The sequence below is a fragment of the Rhinolophus hipposideros genome (assembly GCF_964194185.1).
Source record: "Rhinolophus hipposideros genome assembly, chromosome: 6".
NCBI lineage: Eukaryota > Metazoa > Chordata > Mammalia > Chiroptera > Rhinolophidae > Rhinolophus > Rhinolophus hipposideros.
This window is the reverse complement of record NC_138052.1, coordinates 30,382,109-30,402,192: the sequence shown is the minus strand read 5'-3', so window position 1 is coordinate 30,402,192 and position 20,084 is coordinate 30,382,109. Positions and strand designations below refer to the sequence as shown.

At 35.0% G+C, this 20,084-nt stretch overlaps 1 protein-coding gene across 2 annotated transcripts; it reads left to right on the top strand.

The window, feature by feature from the left end:
- Positions 1-319: 319 nt before the first annotated feature.
- Positions 320-19,372, top strand: MMADHC (metabolism of cobalamin associated D). 2 transcript variants are annotated; one of them, XM_081051689.1, is made up of 8 exons: positions 320-430; positions 895-952; positions 4,045-4,189; positions 6,437-6,654; positions 8,885-8,990; positions 9,602-9,732; positions 13,689-13,775; positions 15,050-19,372. In XM_081051689.1, the coding sequence occupies exons 2-8, from the start codon at positions 944-946 to the stop codon at positions 15,248-15,250; spliced, it is 897 nt and encodes a 298-aa protein (XP_080907815.1). In that variant the 5' UTR covers positions 320-430; positions 895-943; the 3' UTR covers positions 15,251-19,372. The 2 variants fall into 2 exon arrangements, with proteins under 2 accessions (XP_080907815.1, XP_080907816.1); XM_081051690.1 differs by having other exon boundaries at positions 334-430; positions 9,623-9,732; positions 15,050-16,151.
- The last annotated feature ends 712 nt before the right edge of the window (positions 19,373-20,084 follow it).

The window sequence follows — 20,084 nt, the reverse complement described above, 5'->3', positions numbered from 1 at the left end:
CTCAAAAACAGTGATTCATGAAAAATAAATAACTAAGACACAAAGAACAGAAGACTGCATCTTCTGGGGACCCATAAGTAAGTCTTGGGGTGAGTGGAATCTATCAATGAGCTATCATGAACGAAATGAAACGATGTCCTAAGAGATCAGGAGCCCTCGCCGCCATTTTTCCAAGTCACCCGCATCTCATCTTTTCTCCTCCCACATCTTTGGCCCGGGACTGTCCAATGGGAGATCAGCTCTGCGTAGGCCTATTATACGCGTGCGCATCATCGGTTCGACGATCCTTCGCATCGATGCGCTCGGAAGCAACTCGTTCAGCCTGGTCACTGCCCGCGTAGGCGCCGCTACCCCCACTGCTGCCGCCGCCGCCATTTTGACGGCGGGAAGAGTCAGGGTCTGGAACAGCTGGAGGTGGTGGTGGTGACTGGTATGGATGGTTTCTGTCCGCGGTAGCTCCTCCAAATTTGCCCGTCGTCGGGCCACAGCTCTCGCCATTGCCTCTATTCCCACAGTGCCCATGTCGCTGTCCCCAGTCGTCCTGTCACTGTGTTTAGGCTCTTTTCGCTTCCTCACCCTTCAGCTCCACTCGATCCTTCGGTTGGAGCTGTTGTGTGGCAGCCCTGGCCTGTGTGGAAATACGTGCTTCGACCCTCAGGACTGGGTCCCGGCCGCCGGCCGTTTCCGCGCGCAGACCCGGGAGGCTGAGGGCTGCGAGGGCCGCTGTGGGCGGAAGCCGGGGCGGGGGCGGCCGGGGGCGCCGCGGGTTCCGGGCGCAGCTTGCGTGGTGGTCCCGTCGTCATGGAGGGACACCCCGTCGGAGGCAGTGCACGTTACCCGAGCGGTCTGTGGTTCGAGTTTAACCCGCCACGGGCCTGTTTTGTCCTTTCCCAGGAATAACTACGAAAGGAGAGAGGTTCTGCGTCTGCCCGCTGCGCTGGAAATGGCCAATGTGAGTACGCGCGTGTCGGTGTGTCTGCGTCGTGGGTGCTGAGTGGATGTGGGAAATGAGGTGTGCGGTGGTGTCCGTCTTCAACGATTTCGTTAGCATCCCCGGCGGGAGTCGTAGGAGCCCGGCTCGCTGCGCGCCTCGGGGACGGGACGCCGCGACGGGCGCCTCCCTCACGCCGGGGCCCTGCCGCCGGCCGGCGCCTGTGGGGACGCGAGCCCCAGAGGCCCCACGTCGGGACCTCTTGTGTGAAATCGCACCGTAGCTCAACGTTGGGATCCAGTTCACATGCCTTGGAACCCTGGGGGCCTCCCAAAAATGCCCGGGGATGGACGTGGTTGCGTTTCATAGACGACCGGTTTTCCATCTGTGGTCCGGACCGTGTTTTCTCCTCACGTGACCGGAAGCAGAACTTAGGCACTCCTACGGCGGTGCCTGAGAGACTGTCTTTCTTTTACATGGTAATAAGGATTTTGAAATTAACTCTGAATAGCTTGTCAGTCCTCTTCCCAAGTCTGGAATCCTAGGCTTGTTTGAAGTTAATCATGTAAAAAAAACACCTTCTTGTCCTCGAACCAAAATAAACGGGCTCTTCTAATGTTTGAGGGGTTTTATTGGTTGTCATTTTTAATTGTCGTATTTACCAGCTGACCGAATGTCATAACATGTGTCAAGTCTGCACCAAGTATTCCACATCCACAGTAAAGGGTTGGAGAATCACAGGTTAAAGGGGAAAGTGTGACACGAACTGTGCTGTCATCGGGTATCTCTTTCAAGTGGACAAATTAAATATTGGTTGGTTTTGCCGCTAAAATGAAACTTGATGATAGGTTTTTCTTAAACTTGGAACCAAACTTACATTTTCTTATGTAACTTTTGTTAAAGGTTTTACCATCAAGAAAAAATAAAATAGAGTCTAGTGGCCTTGATACTCAGAGGGTAATATAATACTTAATACGCGGCGATTTCTAAAATAATTTGGACAACCTTTTTGTTTTGGCTTGTGAAGTAATGTAAAGGATCACAAATAATATTTTAATACTCATACTTAAATTAACATTAATAACAGCTTATACAAGTACTGTGCGAGTTAAGTAAAACATTGCATCTGAAGCGCTTAACACAGGAGTTGGCCCATAGTTGCTAATGTCTGTTGATTTTTTGCTATTTCATATTACAATACCCCTTCAGCTAATCTCTTAAGGAGCCTCATAATATTTTGAGGCTTTGCTCAAATATTTTTGGAATTTAAAATTTTAAATTGCCTTTAGATACTGAGGCATATTCCATCTGTTAAATGCCCTCAATTATAAAGATATAAATTTATAGTATTATAGAAATACTCAAAACTCTGTCTAGTAGGTAAAAAGCCGAATAATTACCATTTTTGTCTCTTTGGGCAGGTAGGGTACAGACCCGAGGGAGGATGCTTAAATTTTCTGGTGGGCAGAATGCTTTGGAGACACATAAAGGAGGTTCTGTTTATCCAGATCTTGAAGAAAGAGTTGGAATTTGTAAAGCTTAGGAGAGAGAAAGGGGCATTTGAGCTGAAGAAATCTTGTGACAGTGTAAAAGAAGGCAGAGAAATATGGGAAATGTCAGGTAGATATCTTTATGTGACTAAAGAGTGGAGTAAGGGAAAGGGGGGTAAAATTAGTAAGAAATTATGTCAGAGAGGTAGAAGGACCAGTTCCGATGTTCTCTTGTACTTATGGAAAGAAATAGAAAGAACACATGGGTGGGATTTCACAATGCTGTGTGAAAAAGTGATTCTAAAATATCAAATGTCTAGACTATTTCAACATCCTGGTAACTAGTTTTCATACCACCTCGCTAATCTCACTCCAGTCCATTTTCTATATTGCCCTTAATGATACATTCTTTAAAACATTTATTTTTATCAGTTTACTTTATTCCTTGCTTACAGAATAAAATTTCTGATTTAGTATCTTGATGTAACAGGCCGTTTACTGTCTGTGTTAAATATAGAGCCTTTTATAGTTGCCCACAAGTTAACGTTCAAGCCTGTTTTTTACTGTACTCCCTTATACCCTCCCTCACTGAACTTTTCACTCTTCTGAGTATACCTTTTGTGGCTCCATGCTTTTGTTCCTGAAAGCCCCCCACAAATTTCTAGTACTTCTTTAAAACCTAGTATATCCTCCATGAAACATTTTTTTGCTTCTTCAAAGATCTCTTAATGATTCAAATCTATTAATAGTATTTTACAGATATGATAGCCATATATTTTTGTTCTCTAAGCTAAGAGCTGGCGATTTTTTCTTTAATATAAAGTGCCAGATAGTAAATATTTTAGGCTTTGTGTACCATAGGTTGTCTGTGCAACTACTTAACTTTGCCATTATGGCATGAACAGCCATAGACAATACATAAAAAAATGGCTGTGGTTGTGTTACAATAATACTTTATTACCAAAACAAACAAGCTGTGTTTTGCTGTAGTTTGCCAACCCCTGCATTAAATTATTCTGACTCAAGTATTTTGCTAAGTTTATGCATGAAAGATGTTTATACATTCATCCATCATAACTGACTTAGGAAATGAACATAGGAGCAGAAAATGTACCACAAAGATATGCGCTAAAATGGAAGAAAGTAGACATTGCCATAAAACCAAGAGGAGGAATGACGTGGGAGTTAAAGAGCACAATTTATAGCAGTAAAAGATGCGTTAAAAAGTAAACAGGTTTTGGTCCTACGAAAGGTTTTCAAAGTTCTGTATTTTGAAAGTAGAACCTTATTAGTTGCACTGCCTTTTTAGTATTGCTAAAAAGTATTTAGTATTTAGTATTGCTTTAGTATTTAGAGGTTGCCAGTCTCTCTAATGTGGTACTCTTAATTCTAGCCATATACTTTTACACAAAGTAACTCATTATTTGTTTGTATCTTTAAATGTTCATGTTTATTTTTAAAATTATAAATATACACAATGCTTGTCATATGGTCGGTTATCAGTAGTAGAATAAATGTTGGTTTTAAAGACACATTGCAGTGTGAGGATTTACAAGAGATGGCCTATGTAAGTATAATATTTATATACAGAATAAATAATTTAAATATGTGTATCATTCTTAGGTGCTCTGTAACAGGTCCAGACTGGTTTCCTATCTCCCAGGATTTTACTCTTTAGTTAAAAGAGTTGTAAACCCCAAAGCCTTTTCAACTGCAGGATCTTCAGGTTCTGATGAGTCTCATGTGGCCACTGCACCTCCCGATATATGTAAGTAAAAGTTACCATTGCTTTACTTGTAACTGTTTCAAAACATTTTGAGGTGTGTTTCCTGTAATATTTCTTCTTAAGGTTTTACAGATTTTCTAAAGTTGAGTTTATCCCATTGGAAATAAAATCAGCTCTGCCTAAATATTTATGTCAGAAAGCTACAACATAAAAAAGAAAGAATATTGGTTTCTAAAACTTACTTTCTTAAACTTTAGTTTCTGTCTTCAAACCTATAATCCTCCCTGAAACAAATCTTCTTTTAATCTGATTAAACTATGTTACTACTTTTAGCTATTCTTTGCTGAATTTCTTTAATATAGTTGGCACTTTTTATATATGTGTTTATTGAACCCACTATCTACAAAGTCTGCTTCTTCTAATCCATTTTGCACATCACTGTCATATTAATCCTAAAACATTTTAGTCGTGTCACTTCCTTGATAAACCTTGGTTATCTGCCACTGCTTTCAGTAGCAGTTCCCAAACTGTCTTCTGGCTATGAAAATTTTTCAAGGTCTAAAAAAAATTTTTTTTAATTCTGTGATTAGGTAAATTTTATAAATGCTTTATGCCATAGTCCTATCTTGGAGGTTTATAATGGACACTGAAGTATTAAGGAAGGGCCCTTGGAAATTTAACATCATGAATCCTCAAGGGATTGGGCATGGAATCCTTCTTTCATACAACACATTACTTACAATGTAATATAAACTCAGTTGAGCATGCAAAGCCTTCCGGTTTTGTTGCCCCAGTTTTGTAACTCCATCTCGGATTATTCTCCAATGTATATCATCTGGAGGCTGAACATACATGTATCATAAGTGCAAGATTTGTCATTCAGAATATATAGTGTTTGTTCCCTGAACATATAAAGAATTTTTATAGACCAATAGGGAAAAAAAAACCCAGTAGAAAACCAAACAAAAAATTTTAAAAATGGATACGAACAGACTGTTCCTGGAAGAGAAAACCTAAATGTCTAGCAAACATGAAAAAGTGCTCAAATTTATTAATGTGGGATATTTATTTTCTTTCAAAAGACTGTTAGATTTGAATAGTCTTTAAAACCCACCTTGTTCAAAAGTAGCTGGTATGTTTTAGCTCATGAACTGACGGCAGTCAATCATTAGCGGCTGCGCAGAGCCTTATTAGTCAATGTGGTCTTCAGGCCAGTAGCCTCAGCATCTGGAAACTTGGTAGAAATTAAGAATCTTGAGCCCCACTCCAGACCTACTAAATAAGAATCTGCGTTTTTACAAATTCTCAGATGATTCTTAAATACTTGAAAGTTTGAGAAGTATTGGGCTAGAGTGTTTGGATTGAGAATTATGAGATAGTGTCTTGGTTCAGCAGGAAAGAGTTTCATGATTAATGGATGATGTCTGTCATAGGTGTGGAAAAGGGGTATGGTGGCACTCAATCTAGTGATGGAGCAACCATATTGAGGTGACCATTTTTAGTCACTCAGTTTGGGCAGAATATTGAAAAATATTTTCATTGCCAACTAATGTCTTTAGCAGTTGTCCCTTTCTGTAAACAAAACTCCTACTGTTGAGTATTTCTTTGTTCAGTTTTCTACTGTATTCTTTTCTGGGTCTTTTTAAAAATCCAAAAATATATTACCTTTTTCACAAGTTAGCATATTTTTAAAGGGTAATCTATTCTATAAGTATTTAATCCATATTAATTCATGTGGCTGGTAAACGGCATTATGTCGCTTTGGTTCATACAGGATTTTTCCCAGCCAATTAATGTTTTGTGCCACCAGGTAACAGCAACTCCACACTCCTCCCCAAGGGTAATAACCCCTATTAAGTCCAGTATGTTTCCTTTTAGATCTTTTTTCTGAATTGAAAATTATAAATATAAGGTTGTAAAATAAATGTTATATATGCTATTCTTTGACCTAGCTTTTACTTTTAATGTAGTATGTCTTGGACTTCATTATCACTAAAGATTTACTATGTTCTTTTTAATGACTATCAAGCATTACATAACAAATTACAGTACTGTATTGAATCTTTCTCCTAATTACAGACTTGCCTGTGAGTTGACAACTGGTTGCTTTGAGTAGTGTTTTGAAAATGGCATGACACTAACATTTATATTCATACAAGAAAGCAAATTTCAAAAATCCGTCATTTAGATAAAAAATGCCTAACTATAAGAAGAGTATTCGTTTTTTCTGCTTACCAATGCACGTGACTATTAAGGAGAAAATTATTAATCTTGTTGTTTTCTCTTCAGGCTCTCGAACAGTATGGCCTGATGAAACTATGGGACCATTTGGTCCTCAGGATCAGAGATTCCAGCTTCCTGGGAACATAGGTTTTGATTGTCACCTCAATGGGACCATGTCACAGAAGAAAAACCCGGTTCATAAAACTTTACCTGATATTCTAGCAGAACCTTTATCAAGTGAAAGACATGAGTTTGTGATGGCACAATATGTGAATGAATTTCAGGTAGATTGTTAATTTTATTTATTCTGTTTTTCTAATTATTAATGCTATATTAATTTCTGATTACCTGAACATTATTTTCATTAGAAAGGTAAAAAAATATTTAATTCCAATATATACAAAAACAACATATATAGAATTTTAAAACTTGTCATTGTCCTATATACATAATATATGCGATAAATATTTTGACTTTGGATTACAGTCTTTTTTTAGGTACTTAAATAACTTCAAAAATTTCTTTCTAAATGACTGCTTATTTAATCAAATTTAGATAGTTTAATTATTTTATATTACTGGAAATTTAAATTGTCTGTTTTTCACTTTTATAAATGGTAATTATAATTTGTATATGGACCCAATTCCCACTAGTTTTATACTCCTAGCCATTTAAAAACAAAAAAATTTTGAGATCTCTGAAAATCTTCAGATATACTAGTAACCTAAAAAGGAAGACTTATAAATAGGTTTTTTTAAATACACAATTTCCGAGGGGTTTTTTGTAATGATTTTTTAAACTGGTATTGCATAATGAGTTGTTTTAAATGAGTTTTTAAACTAGTATTACTTTGTTGCCCAATCAGGTAGAAATCTACATGCAATTCAGAGTTTCTGTCAAACCCCTGATGTTTACCATTTTTCATATTTTTACAGTTTTAGGCTGCTTTTTTATTTTACTTTTTTTAAATCAAAACCATATTACTAAAAGCAACCCCTTAAAATTATTGTAGGTTATATCGGTTAACCTAATATTGGGATACATTTGACTCTCCTGACTTTTTTATCTCAGATAATTCCTTTTTTCTCTCAAAACCTGGCTTTATTCCCATATTATTAGTTGTATGAATGACTTAGCTATCCTCCTACTGTCCCAAGATAAAATTTATAGTACCAACCTTGACTCCTCTCTCCGTTATACCCCTGTAAATAGTAATAAAATCTCTTGCTTCTATGTTTTGAAATAGCTCTTAAATTATTTGTGTCCTTTCAGTTCTCACTAATATTGCCAGAGTTCCGGTCTACCTTATCTCACCTAGATTCTTAGAGGCATTATAGTATAATGGATTATGGAGATAGAATAAATCTGGATTCAAAGGTTAACTGTGCCATTTACTTAATTTTGTGACCTTGAGAGAATTACTTTTTTGATCCTTTGTTTTTTTATATATAAAATGGGGATAATAATAATCCCTGGCCCAAAGTTGTTATGAGCATTAAATAAGAAACTATGTATAGTAGTAAGTGATTAATAAGTTGGCTATTACTGGTATATCACCTGCTCGTCCTTATTACCATACATCTTCCACAGCAATACTGGCATTAACTTTTTATATCCTGCTATTCCTCACTGCTTATAAAGTCAAAATTTCTTAATGTGGGATAAAAGGCTTTCCACAATTTTGACCCTTTTCCAAACCTTACCTCCCACTACTTCCTACTCTCTTTGCACCCCAATTACAGCATACTTTTTATTTTCTTGAAATACATCATTCTCTTTGGTGATTGCATGCCTTTGCACTGATACTATCTCTTGCTGTACTGTTTTTCCTCTTGAATTCCTAACCTATATTCCACCTATTCTCTACCTATCCAACATAGACATTAATTAACATGTAGCTCAAATATGATTTCAGTCTTTTACTGATTTCTCCCAGCAAAGCGAGTTTCTTCCCCGTCTATACTGTTTGAAGACTTTCTTCATAACTCTGTAGTACTTTTCACATTGGATTGCATATATTTGTTCATAGTGTGTGATGTATAGTAGATTCCCAGTAAACTTCAGTTGAATAAAAGCCTCTAAGCTCTTCATGTAGGAGAGCTGTATATTTAGTCACATTATTATGTAAATTAGTGTTATTATCCCCTTTTCATAGATTACAGAATGAACAAAAAGAAAGGCTAATTAGATACTACAAAGAGGTGACGTTGTAAGACACAATTATGGTGTTTTACTTAATTTCTTAGCCGTCTTCTATTCACGTCAAGTCTTAGAATATCAATATATTTATCCATTCATGGTTTTTTATTCAACTTTGTTTGATTTTTTAGAATTTTCAGGTCTTAGATTCATCATAGAGAAAAGTTTAGATATGTAAGAAAACACTGACTCTTATTACCAACACTTAGATTAGGATTATGAAAAAAAAAACCTTTTTAGGAAAGACAAGTTCATAACAGGCACGATACTTCATTTGAACTCCAGATTTTGTTTACTTATGTCTTTTTCCCTTAGGGTAATGATGCACCCGTTGAACAAGAAATTAACAGTGCAGAAACTTACTTTGAAAGTGCCAAAGTAGAGTGTGCAATCCAAACATGTCCAGAATTGCTGCGAAGAGGTATGTTGTGCTTTCATGAACTTTTATGCTGATGTGTATTATTAGATAATGTCGCTAGTTTTTTAATGTGTTGAATAATGTACTCCATAGGAATTGTAATGCTTTGTATTTTACTTACTATTTTAACATGTCTGGTGGGAAATGATTGCATGTCCCAGAGAAAGGCTTTCAAATGTCCCCTGACATCTAATCTCATGCTTTCATTAAGTAGGAGTAGAATTTTAAATAACTTTTTCCCTAAAGCTTTCCCTAAAGCCATTACACTTCTGAGTGATTATTACAACTATAGTTTTATGATCTCTGATACGTAATACTGAGGAAAATCTCAAAAATAAACTTTTATTGAAGATTACGAAACCAATAATATGTAACCCTACTTACTCTTCAGAATTGTTGGCAGTAATATTTCAGTTCTTCCAACAAGAGCAGAAGCAAACCAGAACTAAGTTTATTTCATCCTTTTCAAAAATAATATGCATTTATAAACCTAACTTGGTACCACAATAATTTAACTTAATCATCATTTTTCTAAAAGAAGTGTTTTTATGTACTGTTTCTTCTATAAATAAATTATTCTCTCCCTGGAATTTTGATTCTTATTTCATTTATAGATTTTCAATCACTGTTTCCAGAAGTGTCCACCAACAAACTAGTGATTCTGACTGTAACACAGAAAACTAAGAATGATATGACTGTTTGGAGCGAGGAGGTAGAAAATGAAAGAGAAATGCTTTTAGAAAAGGTAATTCTTTCAGTTGCTGACAATTTAATTTGATGATCTTACTTATATAGGAAAGAGCCAATGTTTTAAAATGTAGGGTGTCTTTAAGAGCCTTTATTAATTCTCCGCTTACTGACTTCAGTACTAACAAACTTACATCTTTTGTGAGAATGACAATGCCACAATTTTTTTTTCACATCTTTGCACATCTTAGCTTCTGTCCAATACTTTCCTCAATTTGTTTTTGAATTTAGGTCTGTTTTAGGAAATTTGGAAAAGAGAATAAAAAACAAAAAAGTAAAATAACTTCTCTATACCTGTATCCCTCTCTCTAATCCATAACATTACACATAGATATGTTTCATTCTTTGTAAAATCTGCATTGTATTACATTGCATGGGCAAGCCATAAATTTTTTAAGTTACTTAAAATTTTTGTTAGTAATTTATAAGTTGAAAATCAGACTTTTGCTATTACAGGCAGTGAATATATTTTACAAATATTTTTTGTGCACACACATATCTATAGATTCCTAAATAGGGAATTGCTGAATTAAGAAGTATATATGCATTTTAAATTTTGACAGATGCTGCCAGTTGGCCCACCAAAATGATTGTTTTAGTATATATGCGGTCACCCTAGCTTACCCTGGATATTAGCATTTCCTTTATTTTTACCAACCTGAGAAATGTTAAGAGGTAACTTAAAGTATTAGGTTTAAAAATTATATAATTATTTCTCAAAGAATTTGTTGTTGGGTTATATCAATTTCTTTGTCTACAAGATAGAAAGAAATATTCCATGCTTGTGTGACAAGTTAGGCATAACTCACTTGGAGATCTTAGCTAACTATAGTTGAAAAAATTACCTTTACTAATTTCCATGCAAGATAATGTTAGGAATTTTTATATTTTTCTCTAGGGTTGGATGTATGGTTCTCTTCATTTGTAAAAATGTATTATAATTTATACACTCAACAGAGTATTCCATGGTAATGACTTCATAGTACTTAGAAGTCGCACATATACCTTTGCTAATAAACTTCATCCGGTAGTTAACAACCATGAGCAAGTTATATGCTAGTTAGCAAGGAAATTACAGATGCATGAGATATTATCTGATTTGATAGAGATCTGAATTTAGAGAGTTGTAATTTAAATAAGCATTAACTCAATAAACATTTTCTGTTTACATTTTAAGATAATGCTTAGTAAATATGTGAGTATACTTATTGTCACTGTCATTTAGTCAATTGAGAGCTTTCACATGTGCATTCCACTAGTGGTCCTAATTTTTTATTGAAGATTCAGAGCCCCATTTGATGTCAACCCCATTAAGAAAACTTGGAAGTCAGTTTTCTGTAACCAGTTTCAGGGTTTTGAAATGGCAACATGCTTATATCTTGTGAATTTTTAATTTTATAACGACTGAAGCTATTTTATTTTCTATAGAAAAAGCCGTTTTTGTATTTTAGATGTTTGTGATTATTTTAGAACTTCATGTAGCTTATGTTTTATGGTTTAAATCAATTCTATTTTTTTCCAGCAGATGTCAGTGTTTGCTATTGAACAGAAATCTTAGGAGAAATACTTAAACTGGTTCTTTTTGTGATAATTTGGGATTCTTTTAGTTCACTTCTGCAAACGTTTGATTACATTCTTTTGCTCTTCTAGTTTTTGTATATGGCACATGTATTCATGAAATTGATACATATCCTAATGACTTTTCTAGACCATATTTAGTAGTTTTCTTATTTTTATGAATTACGAGGATTAATTAAATACAGCAGTGTTAAGTATGAATGTAATCTAAAGAATACAGTATTATGTTTTTCATTTTTAAAAGAAACTATTGGGAGAAAATAAGTTTTTCATTAGTTTACAAGAAAGTAGGCGAAAATAAGTTAGCTTAAGTTGTACTCGTATACCTCTATAGCAGGGGTCGGCAAACTTTTTTTGTAGAGTTAGATAGTAAATATATTAGGCTTTGTAAGCCAGAGAGTCTCCACTCTTCAACTTTACCCTTGTATTGTTAAAGCAACCATAGACAGTGTATAGATGAACAAGCATGGCTATGTTTCAATAAACTATTTACACCAACAGGCAGCCAACTGGATTTGGCCCTCAGGTTATAGCTTGCTAACTCCTAATTTAGGATATGGCCCATATTCCTAAAGCTTTGATTTTTAAGGCTCTCAGCTGAATGCCAGAGGTGCTCAGTGAGGTCTCTTTATTCTGAGCTGGCCAGAAATCCATGTTACCTAGCACTGCATAGCCGTGATATCACCATTCAACTCTCAGGCCCACAGCTGGCACTGTGCTAGGCCTCACAGAATCTCACCCTGTGCCTGCACAGCTCAGCCCTTGGCGATGGAACCAGGGCCAATTGCTCTGCAGACTACTCTGGAGCCCGGTTTGCTCATCTATCTCCCTCTTCTCCAGTACACTACCCTACAAATTCCAGACGCTTCAGCAGTCCAAAATTCTTGCCTTCTGCCTGCTCAGCTTGGTGACACCATCTCTTTGCTTGGAATCCACTTCTTTGCCTGCAACAAGAAGGTGTCCCCTGACAAAACTTGAGCAAGTATGGGGATCACCGTATCTGTTTCCCCTCTCCTAAAGATTACCGCTTTGCTGACTATTGTTCAGCAAAGTACCTCAAATCAGTTGCCTCATATAGTTCTGTCAGTTTTATAGTTTTCAGCAGATGGCATGTTTGGTAACTGTCACTCTGTTACTGCTATAAGTGGAACTGTGTGCCCTTGTTTTTAAACATTCATGATATGTCCTCTTTTTAAACAGTCTAATCTTGTCCTAATATTTGTTACTGTGTTTTTCACTGGTTAGACTTCTGATAATGAATAAAGACATCATAGGAGTTAGGATGCTAAGACCAAGATTCTGAATAGGCAATACTTGCACATGGAATGTGTGATTACATACTATGCAAAAGATACAGAGGGGTATATAATGAAAAATAAGCATCCTATTCAGCCCTGTACCCCATCTATCCATTTATCCTATTATTTTTATGTGCCTTTTCAGAAATATGTCGTGACTATATGAGTAGATAGATGTGTTTTTGAAGGACACACAAAGTACCATATTTTGCCGTGTATAATGTGCTCCCCTGTATAATGCACACCCACGTTTTTGGCCCAAACTTTCAGGGGAAAATATCTTTTGTTATTACGGTACAAGAAATTTTATGTAACAAATAACTACAAGAACAAATACAAGGTACAAGAAATTTTTGTACTGGTAACAAATTTACGATATTTATGCATCGTAGAAGACGAAGAACTCTCCATCATTGCAACTTCTTCGTAAGTTCAACAAAACCGATTATTGTATTCCAGGGTATTATTTTGCATACGGATATCATTATTGATTTCCAGAGTTACACTTTTAACTCATAAGCAGAAATAAAAGAATTTAATACGTTTGTATAGATACACAATTAGTACTATACTTGTATGATATGCGCATCCTTATTTCTCCACTCACAGATATGGGCAAAAAAGTGTACATTATACACGGCAAAATACGGTATATGTTTTTAAACATTCTTATTAATGAATGATTGAGATCTTTTCATTATGAATATTTAGGTTTTCGTTTCTTACCTTATTTCTAACATTTTCATTGTGATACAAAATAGCAACTATAGCTTATAATTCATGACAAATGTGGGAATTAATAGCACAGAACTGATTAGAAATAGTTCCTACAATAGGAAATAATTTAGAAGAAAAAATATACAATTGAGACTTTTTGAAAGAAATGAAAGTGTTATATGAACCATTAGTCTTTGGACTGGTAAAAATAGTCTTAAGACTTTACAGTTTGTTTTAATTTTTATTAATCTTATTGAGGTATCTATCTAAAGCAAAAGATACTTAAAATTTTATATTAAAAATAAAAATCTGTAGCAATAATGCCATCTTAAGCGTATAATTTGTGTCTTTTTCTATGCAGTTCATCAGTGGTGCTAAGGAAATATGCTATGCTCTTCGAGCTGAAGGCTATTGGGCTGACTTTATTGACCCATCATCTGGTTTGGCAGTAAGTAATTAAATACAGTTTGAAAGCCAGACTACATAATGTGAAGTAGGAATGGTTTTATTGTAAAATTGTTTATAACTATAACCTTGGTAAAAATAGATTAAGACTTTTTAAAAACCTCACAATTTTACCCAAAGAATTACCCCTATGAGTGAGTTGCATTCACAACTTGGAGGGACCTCTTATCACTCACAGTTAAGTTTCTTCATTATTTAATGTACATTGAATTTGTGTTTAGTTTTTGTTAGTTGAAAATGAGCAATCATTAGTTTCTTTAAGGAAGAAAAAATTATTTTTAAAATTTAAGAAATATGAATGGTAAAAGAAATATTTATAAAAGTAACTTTTTGGAAATTAACGCTTACAAAACTATATATACTTTGAAGAAAATAACTGAGCCACTATTATGGTCACATTTTAAATTCTGGGTATATCTTTCCATTAAAAATAGTAATACATTGTTTTGACTCTTAAGATAGTAATATATGCTATTTCTTTGCAAAGTTAAGTAAGATACCATGTTTCCCCAAAAATAAAACCTAACTGGAAAATAAGCCCTAGCATGATTTTTCAGGATGACATCCCTTGAACATTAGCCCTAATGTGTCTTTTGGAGCTAAACTTAATATAAGACCTGGTCTTATTTTTGGGAAAACATGATAGAGTATAGACTAGAAATGAAAAACTTACTCTGGGTTTTAGTTTTTTTATCTTGAAAATGATAAAGGTGAACCATAGATGATTGTCTAAAGTTTAGTCCATCTTTCAAGGTTGTGTAATGTTACGCATTTGGTTCTAAATAACATGAAATTTGCTAGATCATTCATTTTACATTTGCAGAATGCACAGCTATGGGGGTGACAAGGAGTTAGGGTAGGTACAGTGTTTCCCCGAAAATAAGACCTAGCCGGACCATCAGCTCTAATGCATCTTTTGGAGCAAAAATTAATATAAGACCTGGTGTTATATTATTGTATTGTATTGTACTGTACTGTACTATACTATATTACATTATATTATATTATACAGGGTCTTATATTAAAATAAGACTCAGTCTTATATTAATTTTTGCTCCAAAGGACGCTTTAATGCTGACGGTCTGGCTGGATCTTGTTTTCAGAGAAACAAGGTGGGCGTTGCATATGACCTTTTTATTATTTGATTTTTTTAAATATTCAGAGTATTAAAATAGACGTGTTTATGTTTGCATAAAATTATTACGCCATTGTCTTTCTTGCTAATGATAATATGACTTCATTTTTTATTTCTTTTAGTTTTTTGGACCATATACAAACAACACTCTTTTTGAAACAGATGAACGCTATCGACATTTAGGATTCTCAGTCGATGATCTTGGCTGCTGTAAAGTGATCCGTCATAGTCTCTGGGGAACCCATGTGTTTGTAGGAAGTATCTTTACAAATGCTACACCAGACAGCTACATTATGAAGAAATTAAGTGGAAACGGGCAGTAATGTCAATTTATTTACTGTACTCTTTGTACTTAACATTTGGGTGGATCTTAACACTGTCCAAGGCTTCAGTTTATAAAATTTAATTATTTTTAGGTATTTATTTCAACATTTCTTTACAACATTGGCAAGTGGTTTGTGATTTTTTTCAAATCTCAAATGCTTATTAATATTGTCATTGAATACATGTTGAGCACATCCACATTGTACAGAATGTGGTAATCAACATGTAACCAGGGTATGATCTTCTATTGTCATTTCTCCCTTTTATTGAAAAAAACTTCAGTTTTAATTATTTTTCTCTAAAAATAAATCACACATTTGGTTATGATATGTGTTTTTTCATTGCAGTATTTTTAAAAAGTCGTTCTTAAAAACATCTAAGAAACTACAATATTGATCTTTTTAAAGTGTTTTTTTAAATGAATGCAATTGAGATTTAGTATGGATTTAACTTTTTCTAATTTTCTTTTTTCTTTATTACCTGTTAAGTGTTCTTGTACCAGTCTATTACTTTGAAATAATGTATGTGCAGAAAAAGTAGACTACGGATAATCCTACATCTTTATGTATAAAAGCATTTGAATCTCATCCTTATACATAGTAAAATAAATAATTCTTAACTCCTGGGTTATAATAAATAAATATATGTTATTTTCAGACAAAACTGCCTCAGCTGCTAAATCATCTCTCTCCAATTTTAGCAATAGATGTAAACTGCGGTACATCACAGAAAAGCCTCATTTGTGACAGAGCTTGTTTACATAGCATTTTGAACTTACAAAAAATCGCCTTTCGTTTTTGAGGCTTTTGCCAATGGGATAGAGACAAATCTCAGGAGAACTAGTAACTTCTAACAAATGAATTAATTGAAGTGGATTTTTTCAAATAAATGCCTGTTTTTAAAAGGAATACATGGAGATGACCAACATTTCAATTTAATAACTTGATTTAAAACTCTTTGCTTTGTTAACATGTAGCTTGATAGTAAGTGTTGCTTATGATTCAAAGAGCAAGAGCTACAAAGTTTTCATTCATTAGGAAAAAAGTGAAGGGTACTGATTTCCTATAGCATTTTGGGAAAAAAAAAGATTATGGAAGTACAATTATCCCTCCGTATCCACAGGGGAATTGGTTCCAGGACCCTGTAGATAACAAAATCCACAGATGCTGAAGTCCCTTTATAAAGTGGAGTGGAACAATGCGTACAGTTGGCCCTCTGAATCCACAGATTCCCAACTGTGGATCAAAAATACTGTTTGTATTCCACAGTTGGTTGAATCTATGGATGTGAAACCCAAGGATATGGAAGGCTGACTATAGGTGTACGTGTGTGGAAAAGTACACATATCGTAAATGCTTGATAAATTTTCATCTATGTAACCAGTACTCAGATCAAGACAAAACGTTACTGACACTTCAGAGTCTCATCCTGCTGCCTTCCAGGCACCTCTCCCCACTGCACACACACACACACAACCCGCCCAAGGGCAGCCAGTATCCTTATTTACTACAGCATAAATTGGTTTTGTCTTTTTTGATACTTTATGTGTATGAAACCGCATGTTCACTTTTGTGTCTGGCTTCTTTCACTCAACAATGTGAGATTAACCCTTATTATACACAGAATTCCAGATCACTTGTTTGCATAGCTTTTGCCTTCTCGGTGGTTCTGAACTGGGGTACTTTTGCCCCTTGGGAAATGTGGCAATATTTGGAGACATTTTTTATTGTCGTAGCTGTGGGAATGGAAAGTACTTTAGGCATCTAGTAGGTAGAGGCCAGAGATGCTGGTAAACATGCTATAATGCAAAGTCCAGGTTCCACAGCAAAGAGTGATTTGGTCCATTGCTTTGTTTCTAATTTGCATATTGCTTATTCAAGCATTTCCTACCTTGCAACATTCTTTGAGCTGTATTCCCTCGAATTTCTACATTTGCTTTAACAATTCTGAAGTTTCATCTATTGGTTGAAAAGGATACTCTATAGGTGGCCATGGCTCTATATACGGTATTATACATGGGGTGGGGGAGTCCTTTTATCATCTTGCTTTCTAACAGGATTTCCAGAAACAAAGAGCATGAGAAGCAGTAACTGCCAATTAAAATTTGTTTCCTGAAATGTTATGACAAGATTCAGGTTTGGGAAATACATCTCCAGGGACTCTTTGCTGGTAATAGGAGAAAATAGTGGATTATTTTGTACTGCAGTAAGAAAACCACAAGTATCCGTCTCATCATAGTCGCTTACTTAGGAATATGTAAATCACCCATCTTAAACATAAATTTGCTACCTTTAAAATAAGGCTGAGCCATTGACATTGGTATTAGACCTGTCACTGAAAAACACGTTTTTGTTCTGAAATTTGCATTTTGACAAGAACTAAGAAATTGTATAGAAGTTAAATTCTAGAAGGAATCTTTCAGATCATGTGACCCATATCCCACATTTTACAGTAGACAAAATGGGAAACAGGAGCATATTATCAGTCACAGCTAGTGTTAAGACCTAGTGCTGACACATGGCTGTGATTCATATTCTCTCTCTCTCTCTCCATATATATATGCTCTTCATGGTCATTATCATGAAGTTAAGTAATTAAATATATCAAAGAGTGGCAGAATTTAAGCTGAAAACTTTCAGGTTAGCTAATAGTGCTAGCACATTTCATAGGTGAAGAAACTTCCCGAATTCATTCCATTGAACTCTGCATGCTCTGAATTTCTTTGAAAACTTAACTGAAACATCTAAAAATTCAATTATAGATGCTACACTTCAAACAGTAGTTCTCTGTCTTCAAGCTTAAAACTTTCATGTCTTACTTAGGTGTCTGTCATTTGTCACATCAACATAATCCTTACATTGGAACAAAATGTTGCTTTTAGTTTGAACTCACTCCTCTTATGACTGGCTCTCTCGTTGCTTCAATGCAGGATTTATCCCCATTGGCACGGTTGACATTTTGAACCAGACAGTCCTTTGTTCTGGGAGCTGTCCTGTGTGTTGTAGGAGCTTTAGCAGCATCCTTGGTTGGCCTCTCCTCTCTAGATACCAACGGCAGCCCCATCGTGACAAAAACGTCTTTAGACATTGCCAGAGTTCCCTGGGGAGCAAAATGTTTATCTGAAAAAAATGTAACCAAGTGTCCTGTATTTTAAATCTCTGACAATCTTACTCATTTGTATAGTCTTTGGTTTACACCACACCATTTTGTACTTGATTATACTCGTATACTTTGTATACAACTCTTGTATTTTTTGTTGTTTTAAATCGTTCTTCCCATATGTGGCAAGTAGGGTCCCAGTTCCCTACTAAACTTAAACACAGCACTAAACACGTAATAATCTTCATTCTCATCTTCCCTTACTAGCCAGGATATTTTAAACTTTTTCATAAGTTTTTTTCTTGTCTGCCCTCTCCATTTTATGTCAATAGAATATGTGTAAGCTACAATTTATCCAAAAGATTCAGTTCAGATTTGGAGCATTTTACTTCCAATCATATTATTGGAAATTATAATCACTTAAAACCATGTTGCTACTATAAAGCTATAGTAATTAAGATAGACTGATATTTGCATACGGATAGACAGACTGACCAACTAACAGAAAAAGCAAGTCCAAGAAAGACCTGCACATAAGTAGTCACTCAATTTATATCAAAAGTGACACTGCAGTGCAGTGATAAAAGGTGGATCTTTTCAATATGGTATATTGCCAAGTCAATTGGATATTCATATAGGAAAATAATTTATTTTTGCTTTTACCTTATACCATAAAATATATAAAAATCACTTCCAAAATGCATATCTAAATGTGAAAGATTGAACAAAGCTTTTACCGGGAAAAGAAAGATCTGTGTGATCTTGTAGGCAAGGTTTTTTTTTAAAATATCAAGACACAGCACTAACCATACAAGGGCAAAAATTGATTAATTGTATTATTTTAAAATTAAGAATTTTAATTCATCAAAAGACATGAAAAAGGCAACCAACAGAGTTAAAAATATAGACATATCCAACAACCCATATATATGTATATATGTTTGTGTATATATGCATAGCCAAAAAAATATATGTACATTTAAGAAAAGAAAAAGCTTAAAATTGTAATAATATATACTGATAACAAAAGATGAATATAAGTCATGTATATATGTTTTTTTGGCACCCCCGGTATATAGTAAACAAAGGACTCGTACAAAATACATAGAGAACTAAAATCAGTAAGAAAAAAAAAAAAAAAGACTTAGACATTTACAAAGAAAGATATCCAAATGGCCAATAAACACGAATAAGTACTCTACTTAATCAGAAATGCAAACTGAACCCACAATACCACACCACTACATATCCCCAGAATGGCTAAAATGAAAAAGAAGAAACTAAGTTTAGCGGCGATGTAGAGCGACTACAGCTGTTGTTGGTGGAAAACGTTATGATATAAATACTGTAAAATGCAGTCCTAAAGCTTAACATACCCTAAGACCTAGCAATTCCACTGAGTTGTAGACCGAAAATGTACACCTCTGTTCATCAAAAGACATACTCCTATAAAAGTCTTTACTAACACTATATAATAGCCAAAAAGTAGGACACTGCTCATCAACATTAGAATAGAGATGTCATTTGTGGCATATTCACATAGTGGGATATGCTATATAATGAAAATAAATGCTGTATGACTCCTGCAACAAAATGATGACACTAATAATGTGGGAAAGAAGCCAGATACAAGAGATTCATTCCATTAATGGGAGGTATAAAACAACCCTATGCTGCTAGATAGCAGGATGGTGCTTACCCTGGGGGAGACAGGAGGAGAGGCCAGAAAGTAGG